This window comes from Arabidopsis lyrata, assembly GCF_000004255.2.
Source record: "Arabidopsis lyrata subsp. lyrata unplaced genomic scaffold ARALYscaffold_1, whole genome shotgun sequence".
NCBI classification, from domain to species: Eukaryota; Viridiplantae; Streptophyta; class Magnoliopsida; order Brassicales; family Brassicaceae; genus Arabidopsis; species Arabidopsis lyrata.
Window position 1 is genome coordinate 17,760,178 of NW_003302555.1, and position 21,993 is coordinate 17,782,170.

Below are 21,993 nucleotides of genomic sequence, written 5' to 3' on the forward strand. Positions count from 1 at the left end.
TTCAGTGTATTTGGAGAAATTTCAGAGCGACAAAGAGGAGTTTTCATCTTTCTCTTTATCTTTAATTTCTCGTAGAGCTAATACTAAAGCGGATAATCTGTTACGAAAAGTTCGTACAGAACCGCTTCATATCACATATGTAAACAACATTCCTTAGGAATGACTCTTTTGAGCTCTAATTAATTTTGGATGACAAAAAAAAAAATTATGATGAGAAAGCAAATATATTTTTCCTCAGTCCTCGCAAATTCTATAGGCTAAGAGTAATTGTTTACTAAAATTTATAAATTATTATTATTTATCTCAAATTATGAATTTTTTATATTTCCATTAACTCAAATCCCGATAATTCGCTAACGAATTTTTGAAGCTATTCAAATTCAAATGTTTAAATGAAAAGATATAACAAAATCTAATGTAACTAAATGGATAGAACCAAATCAGTAACATATCTTTAAATATACCAAACTAAAACTCAAAAAAAAAAAAAAAACATCTCGAATGAACACACACTTCACGTTATATATATAAAGGAACCCTCTAACAACGTTTCAAGCTCCTATAGAAAACCTAATAGTAAAAACAAAATATATAAACACAAACACAAAAAAAAAGATGAAGCCATCTTTTGTTCTTCTATCTATTGCTCTATTACTATCATCATCACTATCGCATGCATCCGACTTTGGATCGCCGTCACACCCACCGGTGATGTCTCCAACACCGGAACCATCAAACTCCATCGACTGTTCTAGCGTCATCTACAGCATGGTGGATTGTCTATCCTTCTTAACCGTCGGATCAACTGATCCAAGCCCGACCAAAACGTGTTGTGTTGGGATCAAAACCGTTCTTGAATATAACCCAAAGTGTCTTTGCTCTGCGTTAGAGAGTAGTCGTGCAATGGGTTTCGTACTAGATGATACCAAAGCTCTTGCCATGCCTAAAATTTGCAACGTTCCCATTGATCCTCATTGTGGTATATTTTTCTCGTTTTTTACATAATCAATAATTCGTTTATTTAATGTGAGTTAATATGAATTATTTAGAATTTTATTTCATTGTTTTGCTATATTAATTTGTAGATGTATCTAATCCGGTTGCAACAACACCAAGTAAGTTTCAAGTCTATATGTTATGTTTTTATATACTCTTGAAATTTAATATATTTTATTAACGTTGTCCATGCAGTTTCTCCACCAGTAGAGCCACCTACGACTTCACCACCTTCAGCAAAGTCGCCGGCCATGACCCCTTCATCACCGGCGGTTAGCCACTCACCACCACCGGTTAGCCACTCACCACCACCGGTGAGGCACTCACCACCGCCAGTTAGGCACTCACCACCGCCAGTTAGGCACTCATCACCGGTGGAGGCTGCTTCATCACCGTTAAAGGCCGTCTCATCATCCACGGCAATCGCTTCATCACCGATGGCAGCTTCGCCGTCACCGTCACCATCAATATCGAGTACCGGGATTTTATCAGTATCCAAACAATTCCTAGCTGCTGTGATGGTTTCTTCTTTTGTTTACATCTTCGCTTAGATTTGTTTTTTGTTTTTTTTCTTCTTAATTTTAAATAAGTTGAATCAACTTCTTTTATTTATTTTATGGATTGTGGACAAATAATTTGTGATGCATGGTTCTTATGGATTTAAAGAACAGTGACGATTAAGTTTGTTGTTTTTGTTTGATCGAGTTAAATTTTTGGTTATTTATGAAATGTTTGTATTAACATTATCACTGTAGTCTTTTATTTTGGGTCAATCCGAATCTGGTTTGACATAGATCCACAAAAGTTCACTTCATTGGACTCTTCCATTAGTAAGTCAACTGCTAAATTGTTTTTGTTTTTTTGGATTAAAACTATCTCAATCGAATGTTGGAAACTAATAAAGTCAAAACTCTATAAACTTCATGTTGATAAACTCCTGAGAGATAAGGGAATGTTATAAATGGTATAATCTTTCAAAGACAAAAATTTATTATTTTTTCCGCTGCTAAACTTCCCTTTTTTTTTCTTTAGTCAAGTGGTTAAGTCCACTTGACTCCGTCTTCCCCACCGGAGTTCGACTCCACTAAGTCGCGTTACCCCGCGTAGTAGGGATTGGCTATGGATCGGGTCTTGTCGATCCAAAGATGTCAAAAAAAAAAAAATTACTTCCCTTTGTTTTTGGGAAAATTAGAAATAAAGGATGTTTTAATGGATAAATGTCCATATATACTTTTATATAAAAAGTTTGGTGAAATGGGTTTTTTAAAAATCAAAACCCAAATTTACCCTCATATTTTCGAAAATATAATTAACAAAATTTTTAAAAAATTATTTCCTATTTTATTTACATAATTCAGATACCCTCATTCTTTCGCCAGATTGACCTGTCTTCACTAATTTGGGTATAACTCTTGAATGCACCGTTAGATTTATTTCAAACTACTTGGAAAATCAAGCTAACATCTTCATCTAGCTTGTGTCCAAAATTCATAAAGATCTAACGGTGTGAAGTATTCCATCTGAGACCAAACGTATGACACTTCTAAACGAAACTGCATCTCCAAAAGTGTGTTTATAACCCAAAACAGCTCGTTTTCCTCCAAAGCAACCTAAAACCTGTAAAGACTCGATAAAAGACTAAAATACTCTAAAAACACACTTTGACTCTATAAAACATATGATGTAGGAAAGAAAACAAAGACTCAAAACCGATAAAAACACAACATATCAACTTTCCTCATCGATAAACAATAAACTAAATGAAAATTCCTACTTGGTAGGTTGAGACTATGGTTCTTACGTTTCTTTTTAAATTATGTTAAATTGGTCTTGAAACTTATGTTGTATATACTTAATTTAGTGATAAGTCAATCCGAAACTCAAAGCAAAACCACGAACATAAGAGTAGTAGGGATTCCAATTATGAGAACCAAAATTCAAACATAGAGTACTAGGAAATTCAAATCTGAAATAAAAAATACGAAAATAATCATGAAATGAAAAAGAAGTTCAAAATCCATATAGTGGTAACTAGAAACGTTCAATGAGAGCAGTTGCAACATAATCCTCAAAAAGATAAAGAAAACAATTATCAAAACAAAATATAAAAGTAGGGAATCTATACTTAAGTTTTAAACTAGTAGTCAGATCACGATCACAAACCTTATATTGCTACATCACATGTTACTCGATTATGACCTTCTTTACCACAACGGCCGCACTTATACTTTTTTTGATAATTGTGACTGTTGTGATGCTTTTATCTTGTCTTCAGCTGATTCATATCTTCGTTTTCTTCGTCTACCAGGTTGTCTTCTTGTTTCAGGTGGTAAAACTTTTGCAGATTCAACAACCTCTGGGACGCGCCATTCATCTTCAGGAACACCTATTGGATTAATAGTTTCCTCATATAATGATCTCCAAGTGGCAGTTGTATACACATCATCAGCATATGGGTATATACCAAATGACAAAACGTGGCACAGAACGGGGAAAAACAACGACAAATCTACCAAATTAGTCTAATCTTTCAACGTGGACTTAAAAGGAAGAGGTGAAAGAAGAAGACTTTGACGATTAGGGCTAAAAAACGATTTCACCCTCTAGATTTTCGTTTTTAATTTTTTTTTTTTCATCTGAAAATATTAGAATACGTATTCTAACCATCCTCAGATCGTAATCTAAACAATAAAAACGTAATATTTAATAAATATTCAGTTTTCTTTTTGAAAGATTCACTTTCTATATTTAGGAATTCTAAAACTTTTCAGAAATTGAAATCTATATTATATTAGAAAACGGATTCTAAAATAATTATACGTTTTCTAACGTTTTTAAAACATGTTATAAATCGTAGAATAGATTTTCTGACTAAAATTAGAACATGAAGAAAAGCGTAGAATACATGTTCTAAGGATTTTTGGAAATTGTATTCCGGTCTTCTGAATTTGTTAGAACATGTATCTAATCTAAAAGTCGTAGAACATGTACAAAAATTTAGAATACAAACTCTGATTTTCGTAGAACATGTACAAAAGTTTAGAATATAAATTCTGATATTCGTAGAACGCTAGAAAACATATTCTAATAATTTTAGACGAAACTTTATCCATCAAAAAATCAAAATTTTTCAACTAAATCATCAAAATTTTTTTTTCAAATCATCTATAATCTTGTATATCTACATGTTTTTTTGGTAAAATCATTCAAAAAATGCTTAAAATAGAGAGTAGGGATATTTTAGTCCAAAGTGACATTCTAAAAAAAAAAGTGTATATGGTCAAACTTTTTTTTAGAGCTCCTTTATTTCTAATTTTCCCTTTTTTTTTACAGCACTTTTTTTTATCGAAAATTTGTTAAAGTTGTTTTGTTAAGCATTAAGAACAGAAAATGAGTCATATCTTTTTTTATTGTAAGATTCAGAAACCGAAAAATCATATCACTGATTTTATGGCCGAGTGAAATCGTATCAGTGAGTTTATTTCATTGGATTTGAAAATATCTGTTTTCAACAAACTTCAGCTTCTTGGATCTAAAAATAAATCTGTTAAAGATATTTCTCGTTATTTTCTCAAATATTAGTTTAGCAAATATCCTAACTATAAAATATTTATTCAAGTATTTGATTATTCTTGATGACTTTTAACAAACGGAATTAAATAATTAAAGATGGAAAATCGACCTGTACAGAAAAATAATATCTAAGTTATAATATATATTTTTCGGAAGTTTAAAACAAAACGATCCTCTAAGTTATAATATATATATTTTACCAATGCATAAATAATTTAAGAAATCAGATCATTTGAAAGAGTTTTACTCTGTATAATCTAAAATCTTTCAAATTTTTAATGAAGATTATTATTGAAAGACATGACTTTAAATAACTAAATAAACTAAAAGTTGTAATGACTGGTCAAATAAACCGAATGCTACAATGATTCAATTGAACTATTGCAATAATTTATTAATAGAATATTTATGAAGACTTACGGTAAAAAAAATGTAACCGTAAAAACATTTATTTGGATTGCTATTATTATATTGGAAAAATATCGAAAAAAAGGCACAAACTTTCAAATTTGGGACGAAAAAAAACATGAACTTTCGAAATGCCAGAAAAATCGTAAAATTTAGTTTGACTTTTTGATAAAATGGTCAAGTTTCGATGACTTGGCCATTTCGGGCATGCTGTTAAATTTCCGTTAAACTGACGTTCATCGGGGTTAACAATCCGTTAGAAGTCTCCGTTGGATCAAAACGACGTTGTTTCACTTAAAAATAAGAAGGAAAAACACGTGTACAATGAAACGAACTGCTAACCTAATGCACTCATAAGAGACACTCAACCATTAAGCTACGAGAACATTTTAGATTTATAAAAAACAAAACGTATATATATATATATATATATATATATACTAAAAGTAACTATATACAATTAATTTAAAATATATGTAATTAATTAAAAATAACAAAACTAAACAAAATTAATAACCAAACATATAGAAATATTAAATATGCTTACCATAAAAAAGGGTTAAGATAGACAAATTGTTGTGATATACCTCTCGTCTTTTTATCTTTATCTTCCTTAAAAAGACAACAGTTTTCAGTTATTTTTTTTGATTAAACTGACAAATCCCCTTATTATTAAAAGGGAAGTACAAATTGAAAAATGGTCTAATTTGGCCTCAATTTCAATTTCAATTTTGGCATTTACAAAGGCTTAATCAAATTGGAGAAGGATAATTTGCTCAAAACATTTCATTAAAAGATTAGGGGATCTGCGTGTATTTTTTATGGGTGGGCTATGATTCACGGATTGAATATATGGAAACTAATAATTGACATCTGATACAATTTCGATCTAAGAATATAACGAAAACGAAAAAAAACAAATATGGAGCTTTCTTCTATTGCCCTACTTTCACCGGTATCATGACATGTTCGGGCGAAAAATGAGAATTTTACAAAGAAATACATCTCTATACAAATCGATTGGTAATTGTTGATTATAACATACATCTCTATGTTACAATGGAAAAAAAAAAAAAAAACTGATCAAAATCGTGAAAAAATGAAGTGGTGGTAGGTTAGGGTTTTGCAGAGATCGATTTCTCAAGGAAGAAGATAAGGGTAATTTTGTCATTTACTCTACACTGGAAAAAAAAAATTTTAAAGGATCCGAACCCATGACCTGCACAACAATTCAAACGGCACTAACCAATAGACCACAGTAAGATGTATTGATTGGTTCTAAAACAAAATATATATCTCTAAGAATTTAATTGTTCAAATGTAATATATATTAGTATTGTATAGAATTATGGTAACGAAATAATTTCCGATTTTTATGGTAATTAATTCGTTTCCACTTATTATGGTAATTAATTATTTATTATAACGATATGTAATCCCACATTTATGGGGGTAGGATATTCTATAGAATAGTGTAAAAAAAAAAATCAAAAGAGAAGTTGTAAATTTATTTCCCAAAATGTTTAGAAAATATTAAATTCTTTATTTTTAAGCTAAACCTAACGACACTAAACCTCTCCTCTATATAAACCGGTCAAGTTACTCTTTTATCACCCATCAGCAAAATAAAAGAGATTTTGTCAATGTAATTCTCAAGTTTTGGCTGTTGTATTGTATCTGCAATTTTTAATAAAATGGTATCTATTTTTTTTTGTTGCTTTGGTATCTATATGTGATGCGTTGGTCTATGTGATGTCTCCGTCTTGAGTCAGTCGTCCAACATCAAAGCCGAGAAAAATCATCCAGACAATATTTCATATGGATTTGACGTTATGATCAAAGCCAAGAAAAGCTCTTGACTCTTGTCCTGCTGATATTTTTACTTTATCTGAAATGTTATTTAGAGGTGTTATACAATTTTTTTCAACGAATTTTATAAAAAGTTTAAGTTAAAAGTTGTAATTTTGGTATCAATTTTGATAACGATTTCTTAATGATCACATCACATGCTTTTTTTTTTCTTTTTTAACTTTTTTTGTTGTAAGTTACATATATGTATATATATATATATAATACATATATTATATAATTACTATTTCTTGTGTCATTTAAAGCTTTGGGATTTTGCGCAAACATGAAACTACATGCATTAAGTAAATGTAGTTTTCTGTTTGTTTTATAAAATCAAGCATTTAATTTTGATCTATTAAAATTACTCTAAAATACCAAATTCGGATTATGTTAATATAATTTTAAACACACAATCGTAATATGCAAATTAACTACAATATTTTTCTTTATATTGTTTATACTTTAGATATAAAATCGTAATTTGTTTTGAGAATATATATAGTTGTGATTTGCTATTAACTCAGTATATACCATCCAATTGGATTAGTTAATAGTTAATAAAAATATAACTAATTAATCTATACTACTTAGAGAAATACAAAACAGAGTTTTCACAAGCATTGATAAGGTATTTAAGATTAATAGTGTTAACATAGTTAAAACCGAATATCAAATATTTTCAAATAAATTCAAATATCAAATATTTGCAAATAAAAAATATTCTGTAAAAATTTGAAATTATGGAGCAATCTTCTTAAATTAAATTCAAAAATTTCGAATTATTTAGATGTTTGACTAAACTTTATAACTATTAAAATAATTAATAACATTTTTAACATAGAAACGAAATATATTTTTTATCGTTATAACTATTAAAATAATATAAAAATTAATTTTCCAAAATGTCTATAAATGCTTTTTTTTTTAATTTCCACTGTATACTTTAAGTAAATAAAATTGATTCTATATACCATGACTAGAGGAAAATTACAATTTAATTATATTACCTAACTAAACTATAAAAACATTCATTATATATGCAATTTTATCTCATTTTTAAAAAACAATTACATATATATTTTGATTAAATATAAGTATATGTAAAACTGTTTGTTATGATAAAAATAAAATAAAGGATTTAACATAGTATAATGAACAATTACAGTGCCAAAAATGATACAACAACTACATTTTTACATTTTAGAAAACACTTAAACTATAATATATTATCAAATATATATTAGAAAAACAATATAAAACCGATACCCGCGATGTACCAGGATAAATGTTATACTCTTTGTTATGCAAGAAAAAAAATGTATAGAATTCCATATAGTAAAAGAACACTTATAATGACAAAAACAATTACACCACTTTTACTATTTCTCATTTTAATAACTACTTTACCTATATTAGAATTACATACACATTTACTAATTAATACACATATTTAAACACATTCTCCTAATCACTAAATAACAACCAACCACTATAAAAACCCAAACATTGTTTATAAAGGATTAAAAAACATACTTTATAAATTATGTATATAAAACATAATCAAATACTTTATAAGAAAACCGCATAAAGCCGAGGCCCGCGGTGAACCGCGGGTTGAAATCCTAGTTAGAGATATTATTGAGAACAAGCACCTCCTGAAATATAAATATGATTAATATCAATCATACATATAAAAGTAAGGTTTCACTCTCCTCTTATTGGTCCACTTGGCATTTCTTTTTTAAAAATAAATTCAAAATCTAAATCATTAAATCAAATAATTTGAACTAATTAAATCTAATATCTACTATACATTTTTGCAACACTTTTTGGGGTTCCTAATCGGGTCAAATTTTGTTTAATTTTGACCCGGAAATCTTCAATCGGATCTTTCCTTATTTTTAACAAAACTAAAAAACGAAAATTAATCAATAAAATCTAAAAAATATATATTTTCTCAACTAATTACTATACCTAAACTCTTTATTTATGGCATATTCTCTACAATTTTAATAGATATAGAAATCAAATATGATTATTTAATGCTAATATAACAAATTTGAACTAATTTCCTAAAACCTCTCTACCTAATTAAAACATAAATATATGATTCTCATTTCACTTTTATATGATCTTATATTTATATTATTTTGAACTATTATAAAATATATATACTTAATAAAAAAATTCGATTTTTTTTCTGCATATGCTATGATTCAAATTTTTTAAAACGGACATATATTACTCAATCGATGAAGAAAAAAGTATGTGTACAATCTATATTAACATTTTTAAAAAACAAATTTGCGCGTTTAATCAGGTCGTATTTTTTTTTACTCTGACCCGGAATTGAGTCATTCAGATATTTTCTTAATTTCTACAATTATCTAAAACGGGACAATATACCACGGTGAAATCTTAAAATTAACAAATCGAAATACAATTATTTAGTATTTTAATATACATTTTTAAAATATTTTTACGGGTTGGTCTAAAAACACACACTAATTTGAAAATATATATATATATATATTATAGAAACTATTTGAAAGCAAACTTTTAAATTGACTCGAATTATATGTCTTTTAAATAAAAGTGTTATTAAAAGAAATAACAAAATGATGTTTAATTTTACGGGACATGATTATATGGTGGGACGGGTCGGATTTGGATTGATATTAATACGGGATAATATATCACGGGTGAAATCTTGGGATTAACAAATCAAAATACAATTTTTTTTTTTTTGTCAAACATCTACTATACATTTTTGCAGCAGTTTTTGGGGTACCCAAATCGGGTCAAATTTGTTTAATTTTGACCCGGAAATCTTCAATCGGATCTTTCCTTAAATTTTGGCAAAATTAAAAAACGAAAATAATTAATAAAATCTAAAATATATATACTTTCTCAACTAATTACTATATTTAAACGCTTTATTTATGGTATATTCTCCACGATTTTTATAGATAAAGAAATCAAATATGATGATTTAATGCTAATATAACAAATTTGTACTAATTTCCTAAAACCTCTCTACCTAATTTAAACATAAATATATGATTCTTATTTCACTTTTATTTGATCTTATATTTATATTATTTTAAATTATTATAAAATATATAAATAGTTAGTAAATTTTAGTTTTTTTTTTTCTGCATATGTTACAATTCAAATTTTTTAAAACGGACATATATTACTCAATCGATGAATAAAAATATGTGTGTAATCTATATTAACATTTTTAAGAACAAATTGAGCATTTAATCATGTCGTTATTTTATTCAGACCCGAAATTGAGTCATTCGGATCTTTCTTTAATTTTTACAATTATCTAAAATGGGACAGTATATCACGGGTGAAATCCTAATTAGTATTTTAAGATACAATTATAAATTGTTTTTACGGGTTGGTCCAAAAACACACACTAATTTAAAAATATACATGGAAACTATTTGAAAGCAACTTTCAAATTAACTCGAATTATATGATATTTAAATAAAAGTGTTATTAAAAAAATAACAAAATGATGTTTAATTTCATTTTAGATTATATGGTTGGACGGGTTTGGGTCAATATTAATACGAGACAATATACCACAGGTGAAATCCTATAAATAACAAATCAAAATACAATTATACAATCTTAAACACTAAACAAAACAAATACAACTTAAAATTTTTTATTTTAGATACAACGCATGTGACCCGCGGTATACAACAAAAAATATTATACACAATAAATTCATCAATTTATAAAAATAAAAAAATCAAATAATTAACCCGCGGTGTACCGCGGGTCATATCCTAGTCAAAATACAATTATACAATTTTAAACACTAAACAAAACAAATACAACTTAAAATTTTCATTTTTAGTTACAACGCATGTGACTCGCAATGTACAACAAAAAATATTATATACAACAAATTCATCGGTTTATAAAAAAACAAAAAAAAACAAATAATTAACCCGCGGTGTACCGCGGGTAACAATCTAGTTGAATGCATTATTTTAGCGTAAACGTATACCTTCAATATTGAATGAATCTGTTAAATTTTTAATGCATATTTACAATTAAATATTAAAGGCATTATATTTGAGAAAAACGTATGTATAATCAAAAGCCCAGAATTGTTATGTTAAATTGTCTTTAATACTATCCTCAATAAGTAACGATGTAACAGGCCTAAAAATTAACTCCAAATAATTATGTGAGTTAATTACAATAGAAGAACATAAACATCTAACATAAATCATTTACCTCTATATATGGCTCAATTTCTTAATTTGAAACATCCCATACAAAATTTGTAAAACTCTCGCTTCCTTCACGTCTGTGTTCCACTTACCAAATGACCATTATTCCATTGAAAGAGCTCCAAACAAGTCGCCAACTTCAATCTATATGTGGTCGATTCCTACACAAATGGCAAGCTAAATCTTTCTATCACAATGGAAACTTACACACAATCAAGAAGCCTACACAATCAATCGTGTATTCTATTTTAGAGATCTTCAAAAGAAACGAGTAGAGAAATCTGAAATTTGTAATGCAACGAGAGAAGATGCATTAAAGTTGATTTTCTTTGCCCAAAATAATCAATTTATATAAACCTAAATTTTAATTGGCTCAAAATTTTTTTTGATATTCTTGTAGTGAGATTAAAAAGATAATCAAGAAGACTAAGGATGAGAAGAAGGAAATGAGAATTGAGTATGCTTCAAAATAACATAAGTCTTAAAGAGAAAGGCAATATCCAAAGAGTATTGCACCCAAGACTGTTAAGGTTAGTGATAATGGTATAGAGTAATCATTTATCTCTTTTCAATTATCTTTTACAATGTAATCCGTCTCCATCTTACATCTATTTAAGGTGTAAAAAAGTTTACCAAATGAAAAGGAAAAAAACCCGAAAAAACCCTCATCTATTTTGTTTTGGCCATTTAATACCTAAGTTTTTTTTTTTGGAATAAAAATGCCTAAAATAATTTTGGTTGGTCAAACAATACTTTATCTTTGATTTATTGGTATATTAGAACCCGTGACTTAACATCCGTTAACCAACGTTACGGAACATTTAATGGCGGTAAATTTTCACCCCAAATGAAAATGTTTTTATACACTTCTCAAATAAATTCTGTTTTTACATGTAGCATAAAACGGTTATTTTATTAATGTACAATAAACTAATAAAATGATCTTTCAACATTTGATACATCATTTATTTGGTTTTCAATATTTTCATTAAGTAGAAAAAGTAAGTAGACTCAATTCAAAACTGAGTAAATACCAAACAATATATATTTAATCAAAAATTAAAAGATACTAAGAAAATTTTAAATTTTAAATTTAAAAAAGAAAACTAAGTAAAATAAATACACTCATTTCTTTATTTACCTTAAATTTTAATTTAAAACAAAATACTAAGTAATAAATACCAAACAATATATATTTAATCAAAATTAAAAGATATATCTTATATATAACATAATATATAACAACCTAGTCAAGATTAAAAGATATATCTTATATATAACATATAGTATATACTCGCGGCTAAACAACCTAGTCAAGAAATAAAAGAAAGTACGTGCCTTCTTCTTCTCCCTTAAAAATCCAAGTAAAACTTTCCACGGACCCAGACCCGGCCCACAGGGCAAGCCACTAAAGCAATGAATTCGAGCCTCAATATTTAAGGGTCTTCTACACTAAAATTTTGTCAAGTCCTTTTACCATAAATATTTTCTGCACAGCCTTTTAAGAAATTTTTGGGATTTTAGATACAAACTAATTAGTATCTTTAATAGTGAAATTTTGATTTAATGTGAATTTTTTTTTAAAAAATGGACTTTTAAACTATTTTTGGAATTTTGTTTTAGTTAAAGTGTATTTTTGGAATTTGGAAACATTATATGAAAGTTTAATGTATATTTTATTATTGTTTATGATTTTTTATAATGAACAAAAAGGACTTTATAAGCTTTGCTTAGGGTATCAAAATATGTTGGACCGGCACTGCACGGACCATTAAAATATGAATACGTCTTAAGATTCTGCAAATCATGACCATAAACTAATTAACTGAGAATCAATCAACAAACTTAACCTAAAAGATAATATAACAGTTACTCTACCTTGATCTTCTTCGTCCTTTTGTATATATACCCACCAAGAACCTCCAAGGAATAATTAGGTCTTCACACAAGAAAAGGTTTTTGATCAATATATATTCGTTTCCAATTGCAATCAAGGATACTCAAAGTAGCGTCTTATTTTTGGCGGTTGTGCTTCTAAAACTCAAAACAAATTTTTTTAAAAAAATTCATCTTGTGTCACCACACTTCACCTTTTATATATAAACCTCTTAACGACGTTTCAAGCTCACAAAGAAAACCTAATAGAAAAACAAGAAAAAAAACACTAACCAAACAAAAAATGAAGCCACCGTTTGTTCTTCTATCTATTACACTATTAGTATCATCATCACTATCGGATGCAGCCGACTTTGGATCGCCGTCACAGCCACCGTTGATGTCTCCAACACCAAAACCATCAAACTCCATCGACTGTTCCAGCATCATCTACAACATGATGGATTGTCTATCCTTCTTAACCGTCGAATCAACCGATCCAAGCCCGACCAAAACGTGTTGTGTTGGGATCAAAACCGTTCTTGAATATAACCCAAAGTGTCTTTGTTCTTGAATATACAATTAATATAAAATATATGTAATTAATTAAAAATAACAAAACTAAACAAAATTAATAACCAAACATATACAAATATTAAATATACTTACCATAAATATATGTATCAAAATTTCAAATATTTTTATTTAACCAAACTTTGTTTATTTATAATGCTTAGAATAAGGGAGATTGTGGTATACATTTGATGTTCAATATTGCATATAAGATCACATTTATCAAAATAGATAACTTTATTTTTATTAGAAAATCACTCTCTCATAGATTCTTCACTTTTTATAGGTAGCAAAAACAACGGCAATAGCCGAAAACCCAACGAAAACATGGACTAACCATTTGGAAATACCTCGAAACGGATGACTACTAACAACATAAAAGCCAGCCATGTATCCGATTAGGAAAATAAACGATCCCAGCCAAATATCATACTTAACATAATTAAGCTGTCGACTGCTTTCTCTTCTGTTTCTTGGGTTTTTGCGGATCAACTCAGTAACAACTACAAATGCGATAGTAGAATCGCTGCCATAGCGACCATAAAAATCCTGTAAGAGATCAAGTCTTTGTTCATTCCTCCAGAAGGACTCAAAATTTCTATGAGGTCGTTCCGAAAAAGGTAGCCACTTGAAAAACATTGTCACGGGATGAAGAGCGAGATTCATCTAGAATCTGATTCAAAGCTTGTTAAAACAAAACTGAATTTACAACCTAAAGAAAAAAAAATTATAAAAAAGGGTTAAGATAGACAAATTGCTGTGACATACCTCTCGTCTTTTTATCTTTATCTTCCTTAAAAGGACAACCGTTTTCAGTTATTTTTTTCTGATAAAACTGACAAATTAGAGATATTATTGAGAACAAGCACCTCGTGAAACATCAATATGATTATTATCAGTTAAAAAATAAAAGAAAGTATGTATCTTCTTCTTCTCCCTTAAAAATCTAAGTAAAACCTTCCACGGACCCATGCCCAGCCCACAGGTCAAGCCACTAAAGCAATGAATTCGAGCCTCAATATTTAAGGGTCTTTTACACTAAAATTTTGTCAAGTCTTTTTACCATAAATATTTTCTGCATGGCTTTTTAAGAAATTTTTTGGGGTTTTAGATACAAAATAATTAGTATCTTTAATAGTGAATTTTGATTTAATGTGAAATTTTTTAAAAAAACTGGACTTTTCAACTATATTTGGAATTTTGTTTTAGTTAAAGTGTATTTTTGGAATTTGGAAACATTATATGAAAGTTTAATGTAACCGTATTTGTTCGATGAGTGTATCAATATTTATAAGTATATGTAAGAAGTGCATTAGGCACGAGAAATCCGGTAATGGATGATAACATCGTATTTTATTCCATTTTTACTATGTTTATTTAGGGTTTTCGTAGAAAAAACAAGAGATATTGGAGATTTCAAGGACGTTTGCAAGTATTTATGCTTCAAAAAAGAATAATGAGTTTTCAAGCAAAAAGGGAGTAAGTCGATCAAATTCAATTTCAAACAGTTTCTATACTTCAGAAAATGACATTCGTCCGAGGTCTTTCTGATTACCAAATCCAGATATCTCGGTGGCTATGGATAGCTAGAAGAGTCAAGATTTTCCATTAAGTAGAATCAATGCAAACTATTCAGCCATTCGGAAGTTATGCGCAGAGGAGTGAAGACATGTCCAGACCGGCCAGACAGCCTCGGGACCGTTCTGGAGCCTCCAAGCACCACCGGTCATGAAGCCCGTGTTTAGGCTATCCTTCACACATCCCACCGGTCACTCACCTCTGCACCCGGTCCAGAAACTCGAGCCATCACTTAAACCTAATTAATGGGAAATGACGATTTTGCCCCTTGACCTAATCGAAGCCTATAAATTCCGAGACAAAGTGGTGAAACCCTACTGCCTCTTCACCCTAATTTTGACAACCTCCTGAAACCACCTCGATGAGCCTCTCAGCTCTCCTAGCTCCACCTCGCCGAAGCTCTCTTGCCATCGAAGAAGTCGTCCTTTGAAAATCCTTCCTTTCTTCTTTATAGTTTTCTCTTCTACTCTTTCTTTCAAGACTTTTGGGGAGACAAGTAGCTTCTGTGACACTAGAGAAGTCTTCTTTTTGAAATCCCTTTGTTTTGTTGATTTGTTTATTATGCTTTCCTACTTCATCTCCATCTCGTTTCTTTGCATCATGAGCGAGTAGTTTCCTTTGTTGGGTTTTATGAGGTGATTCAAAGGGGATTCATGGTTCAAATCATATTCGGTTTATAGATCCGTTATTTCGTTCATACTTAGATTCTTTTGGGACATCTTTTACTTAATTCATGTTTTTAGATTGATCACCAAATGCTGATCCAAGAGGTTAGGAGTTCTAACCGGGTAAACCTAATCTCGGACATAGTGTTACCAATCCTTTGTGTTGTTGCATGCGTAAGTTGAGTAACAGGACTTAGAGTACTTAGCGAATCCACTCTTAATGTGTCGATCTATGTGTCGTTGCCTGCGTTAGTTGAGTAACGGAGTATAGGGAGATGTGTCGGTTTATCCTATAACGTAGGGTAACTCGTTTGTTCTCCTTTCGTAATTATGAACTAGAACGAAAACATAGAAACCCTAGAGATCTAAACCTTAGTTAGTCGAGAACCATGATACTTGGAGAAACCCAGAACGCCCAACGTCTTAGTCATATAGTTTACAATCGATTATTCTCTTAGCTTTCATTATTTCATTTAGCTTTCATATATCGCATTCATTTACTTTCATTGCATTAGTCATTAGAAAACCCAAAACCAAAACCCCCAAGTTTAGTTTTGTCTTAGCTAGATCTTCTTGTTTGAATTCAATAACCCGTAACTATACTCTTTGTGGGATTGATCCTAAAATACTACTCTGATTACTGTGCACTTGCAGTTTAACGTGTGGTCTTTCATGTAAAAGATTGAAGTGAACTCCACACACATCAATGGATGTGGATGGCGTGGGTTGACACGTGAAATCCTACTCGTTTTTGTGGTGGTGGTGGTTATGGGATGTAATCTCAATTATTTGAAGTGTTTATGTCTTTAACACGTGATTGTCTGCTTGTCGTAGGTTTAGACTTTGTGATTCTATAAATATGTTTGTGTATAGAGAATTTGGGAGTCCTAAGACTTACCTTTACTGAGTAATTTTAGATTGCTCACCCCTATCTTTTTTTTGCAAGTAACCTTGAGGAGTTGTAGGAGGTTGCCAAAGGACGTTGGTCCTAAGAGCTTGAGATTCTTTATTTAATTTCATTCATTATTTGGAATTTTCGGATTGGTAATTCATTTCGTTTCAACATTAATTGGATGAGTTGAAAGACGAATTAAGTTCATCCAATTAATTCTGTAGGTTATTTCCGGTTATTCATTGTTACTTGAGTTATAGGTTATCTCTTAATATGCCTTGTTATTGAAATAAGAATCAGGTGTTAGACAAACTCAAGCGCAAATTCAGTTCAAAAGCATCATGGGAATTAACCCGAGAAGCACAACCAATTAAAGAATGGTATAAGGGTATATAGTTCAGTCAGGTGACACCCAAATACTCATTCATGGCATGGCTCGTAGTTCAGAACAAATTATTGACGAGAGACTGAACTAGTTAGTGGCTTGTTCATATTTTTTGGAGCTAGTTAAAACATGCAATCACCTCCTCTTTAAATGTCCACACTCAACAGATATTTGACGAGCTCTCACCCATAAGCTGCTTGTTCAAAATATACGCCTTAATGGGACACAAAAAATTCTGCCATGTTGGATGATTCCCTCGATATTACGAAAAAAGTGATCAGGCCACGATCCTTATTCAAAATTACGAGCAAGCAGCGGCTCGATACTACAATTCCAAGGTTAAAAGTAGACCTTTTTTCGTCGGGATATACGTCACAAGATGAGTGTTTGAGAACACAAGATAAATTGGGAGGAACCTTACATAATAACAGAAGTTATTCGGAATGGAGTTTACTGATTAAAAGATCTCGAAGACAACCCGGTATAAAGACCATGGATTGTTATCAACTTGAAAAACTTCTATGTTTAGACATCGATTTCTTTGTATTCATTAACGACGGTGTGGCTTGATCTCGAAGTGGGTACGTAGGCAGCTCGATAACTGGCATGCTCTTACCACAGTGAAGCTCTGAATCCATACCTGCAAAAAGCAAAGGTTGGAAAATTAAGAGAAGTAGTATGCATGTTTATAGGAGGGGTCAACCAAATCAATATATCTCGAGGATCGATCTATCTTCCTAAATCAGAATTGATTTAAGAAATTCACTGACCTTTCCCGGATACTCTCCTTCAATAGAAGATCCCTGCATTAAAAGCGTGGTTATCAGTAAAGATTTAAAAAGAAATTGAGAACAAGGCGTCATTTTTTTATTAAAAAAGGGGTACATGTGGGATCGGGGGGCTCTGTCATCGCTGCTTCGTTCTTTCTCCGTTTCAGGGGATTTCTTCCTCATCCTCCTCTTCCTCGGAAGAAAATTCTTTCACTGGGGCGCCAGCACGAAGTGGGTACGTAGTCGCAAGTTAGTATCTAATTCAGGTGTTAGTTGCAAATCCTTCAGGTGGTTGTCGCTAAACCGTGGCAGAATTGCGACCATTTTGTGACTACCAGTAAAAATGGTGAAAAACTTAACTTGCTTGAGAGTCGAACTGCATGCCTTAGAGTGTATTGCAAGGTATATTACCGAATTGCCAATTCATTCATTCGTTAAATTAGTCAACATATAAATAGATAAAAGTTTTATTGAAGTATAATCTTAGACTTGAGTATGAATTATAACATAAAGATTTAAGAAAACTTGTGACCGAATATTTAGTTGCAATCAGTAATTTGCGACTCTTTCTTTTGACTTAAACCGTAGTCGCTAAATCGACTCAAATTGTGATTATTTTACGTCTATATTGCTTGGGTCGCAAAAAAGTCGGATAATAGTCAAGAAACTGAAAATCTTTGGCGATGACTTTATTGCGTCGTAAAGTTGCGACAATTTTGCTTCTATCTTTTTGGTAGTCGCTGAGTAGTCTTAAAATAGTCACAAATTAGTTGTTCTTTTTTGCGACCAACAAAAGCGTCACAAAGGTTAGTCCCAAAATGCAGGGTTTTTTTTTGTAGCTTTGACTAGGGCTGGGCCGGATATCCGACTTTTTTAGGATATACGGATCCGGGTTTTTTTAATATGATTTTTTTATTAATATAAAATTTGAAGAAAAATATTTAAAACAATAATTTAATATAAATAATTAAAATATTATTAAAAAAAAATATTATTCTTATATAAAATAATAGAATTTATTAATAAAATTTAAATAATAGTAATAAAATATTAAAAAAATTTATTATAATATAAAATATCCCGGATCCGGATATAAATTTTCTATTATCCAGATCCGGATCCGCTTTTCATTATCCGGATCCGGATCCGTCCCACCCGGATATCCTATTTTTCGGAGCGGATCGGATCGGATCCCGGATCCCGGATAATTGGTCTCAGTACTAGCTTTAACGCTTTGCTCTGTTCTTTAATTTACTCTTTTTTTTTTCATCCCATCTTTGATTTCTTCTTCTCATCAAGCTTTTTTCTTGCTGCAAGGTTTAGTCAAAGGACTTTTTCAGCTTTTAAAGTTGTTAGCTTGTCTTGTTTACTGTGAATATGTTTCCAAATTACACCACGAAAATTACATCTTTGTAAATTTTTCAAATAATAATTTCAATAAAAAAATGTTATTTTTTTGGTTCTTCCATGAGCTTTTGGACACTCTCATAGGCTTGGGAAAAATACCCGGAACCGAATACCCGAACCGAAAAACCCGAAAAAATATCCGAACCGAATCCGAACCTTTTTTAAAAAATACCCGAATGGGTCCTAGACCTCCTACCCGAAAAAACCCGAACCGAATCCAATACCCGTTGGTACCCGAATACAAATATACACCTAAAAATATTAATTATATTTATATTTATAATACCCGAAATACTTTAAATTACAATCATAAATCCGAATATATTAGGTATTTTTGAGTAATTCAGATACATTTGGAGATACAGTATTTGGTTAAAAAGTAACTAATGATGTAGTTTTCTTTTGGGTAATTATAGTATTTTTAGATATTTTTGGTTATATTTGGGTAAAGAGTAACCAATGTATTTTCGAAAAATCGGGTATTTCGGTTAGATTTGGATATATATGAGTTAAAAACCCGAACCCGACCCTAACCCGAAAATATTTCGGGTATTTTTGGTTATTTTCGGGTATTTTGTTTTTTTTTTATTAAAATACCCGAACCGACCCGAACCCGAACCGAATTTTTAGAATAACCGAATGGGTTTCGAACCCCTACCCGAATAGACCCGATACCCGAAAAAAAAGAACCGAACGGGTTCGGATACCCGAATGCCCAGGCCTATCTCTCATGTCCATCCACTCACTTGCCACGTTGATATATAAACCAAATACCAAGATTGACACAAAAAATAATTTTGATTTCGGGTACCTGAGAAAGTTCTCTGGCGACAAAACTTTTGGGAAAAAGAGAAAGAAATCAAAACCAAAACGACAAGAATTAATCGGATTCGAAACTAGCAGAGAGGTAAGTTGTAGTTGGAGAGAACTTCTCAATCTTCAAGAACAGGGTAAGTGAGGCAGGAGACTTGTCAAATGTTCTTGGAGAATCTTGTCTTTGAATTGCAGAATTCGATCCCAAATATTTTATTTATTATAAAAGCTAAAACACTACAGTTTCTAATACATGGATTAGCATACAAGTAACCGTAAAACAAAGGGCTACACACTTTTTTAAATCATCAGTAAACTTAAACAGTAGCTGGAACTTTGGAGTCCAGTGATTTGAGAACCTCCTCACCCATTTCCTTGCATCCCACCAGTTTCTGCATTTTCAAAACACAAAAGACTTTTCAAGTATATTGTCACTAACTTGTACAAAACAAATGACAGAAATCATCATAAACATACATTTCCGGGGGAGTAGATGTCTCCGGTTCTGAAACCTTTGTTGAGAGCATCCAAGACCGCGTCTTCAATCCTCTTTGCAGCCGTTTCTTCTCCAAGTCCATACTTGAGAAGCATGGCCGCACTGAGAATGGTGGCCAATGGGTTTGCCTTGTCTTGTCCAGCTATATCTGGTGCTGAGCCATGTATAGGTTCAAAGAGTCCAGGTCCCTAGTATCATCACAAGTTTAACAATCAATATAACATGAGGAACCTTGAATTATTATTAGATTATAGTCTTATTTACCGATGCACCAAGACTTGCAGATGGAAGCATCCCAATGCTTCCAGTGATCATTGAAGCTTCATCAGACAATATATCACCAAAAATGTTATTGGTGACGATTGTGTCAAACTGCAATGTTTTAAAAACGCCGTGAGTACTAGTTCCACTTCTGTATTAGCTTTATACATGCGCGAAGATCAATCACCTGTTTCGGGTAACGGATAAGCTGCATTGCAGCATTATCCACATACATATGTGATAGTTCAACATCTGGATATTCAGAGGCTAAAGCTGTTACTCTTTTCCTCCACAATATTGATGCCTAAATGTAACAAAACAAAAAATTTTGTATTACGAAAAACAAACAAGAGTGTGAAAACAAGAGTGTCAAAACATACATCCAACACATTGGCTTTATCAACAGAACACAGCTTGCCACGCCTTTTCCTAGCAGTCTCGAATGCAACACGAGCAATTCTGTCAATCTGAAGAAGATAAAGCAATGCATTAATACATTGCTGACAGAGCAGATTGTGAAGATCGAGTTAGTACCTCGTGAGCAGCGTAGATCTCTGTATTAACACCGACTTCTTCGCCATTTTCATTGATGGTAATGCCTCTTGGCTCTCCAAAGTAAATACCTCCAATGAGCTCTCTTACAATCATCATATCAACACCTTGTGCTACTTCTTTCTTCAGTGTGGAAGCATCAACTAGCTGTGGCAAAACTGTAGCAGGTCTCAAATTAGCAAAGACTTTGAGATCTCTTCGAAGGTGTAAGAGACCCATCTCAGGTCTCAGATGTTTCTCATTCTTGTCCCATTTGTAGCCTCCGATAGCTCCAAGAAGAACGGCATCAGACTGTTTTGCAGCCGTGGAAGTTTCCTCCGGCAGAGGAACTCCGACCAAATCCAAGGCTGCTCCTCCGAAAGGCATCTCCTGGAAATCAAACTCCAGTCCTTGGAGAAACCCAGCTTTCTGAAGCACATTCTTAGCGACAGATATAACTTCTGGACCGATACCATCGCCGGGAAGCAGAGCGATGTTATACCGTTTTTTCACCGGTGAAGCGGCGGCGCACCTAATTCGATACGGCGCACGATCGGTGAGAGAACTGTATCTTCCCGGGACGATCTTGATCGAATCCAGAGTAATGTTAGTTTGCAAAAACGCCGCCATCTTTTTTTCGAGTTAGGAATTGTGGCCAGT

The 21,993-nt window shown here is 31.4% G+C and overlaps 2 protein-coding genes and 1 long non-coding RNA gene across 5 annotated transcripts; 1 reads left to right on the top strand and 2 right to left on the bottom strand.

The window, feature by feature from the left end:
* Positions 1-561: 561 nt before the first annotated feature.
* Positions 562-1,720, top strand: LOC9329972 (non-specific lipid-transfer protein-like protein At5g64080). Of its 2 annotated transcripts, XM_002891163.2 has the most exons (3): positions 562-979; positions 1,086-1,115; positions 1,192-1,720. In XM_002891163.2, the coding sequence occupies exons 1-3, from the start codon at positions 616-618 to the stop codon at positions 1,545-1,547; spliced, it is 750 nt and encodes a 249-aa protein (XP_002891209.1). In that variant the 5' UTR covers positions 562-615; the 3' UTR covers positions 1,548-1,720. The 2 variants fall into 2 exon arrangements, with proteins under 2 accessions (XP_002891209.1, XP_020869501.1); XM_021013842.1 differs by lacking the exon at positions 1,086-1,115.
* Positions 1,721-2,848: 1,128 nt separating this feature from the next.
* LOC110225032 lies at positions 2,849-3,405 on the bottom strand. The gene is made up of 2 exons (XR_002329453.1): positions 3,160-3,405; positions 2,849-3,063 (listed from the first exon to the last, which is right to left on the bottom strand). It is a non-coding gene; the product is annotated as an uncharacterized LOC110225032 (long non-coding RNA).
* A 16,823-nt stretch (positions 3,406-20,228) lies between these two features.
* Positions 20,229-21,993, bottom strand: LOC9327274 (3-isopropylmalate dehydrogenase 1, chloroplastic). 2 transcript variants are annotated; one of them, XM_002893865.2, is made up of 6 exons: positions 21,337-21,989; positions 21,183-21,269; positions 20,990-21,106; positions 20,806-20,913; positions 20,523-20,729; positions 20,229-20,437 (listed from the first exon to the last, which is right to left on the bottom strand). In XM_002893865.2, exons 1-6 carry the CDS (start codon positions 21,961-21,963, stop codon positions 20,363-20,365), a joined length of 1,221 nt encoding a protein of 406 aa, XP_002893911.1. In that variant the 5' UTR covers positions 21,964-21,989; the 3' UTR covers positions 20,229-20,362. The 2 variants fall into 2 exon arrangements, with proteins under 2 accessions (XP_002893911.1, XP_020869560.1); XM_021013901.1 differs by lacking the exons at positions 20,229-20,437; positions 20,523-20,729 and having other exon boundaries at positions 20,853-20,913; positions 20,988-21,106; positions 21,337-21,993.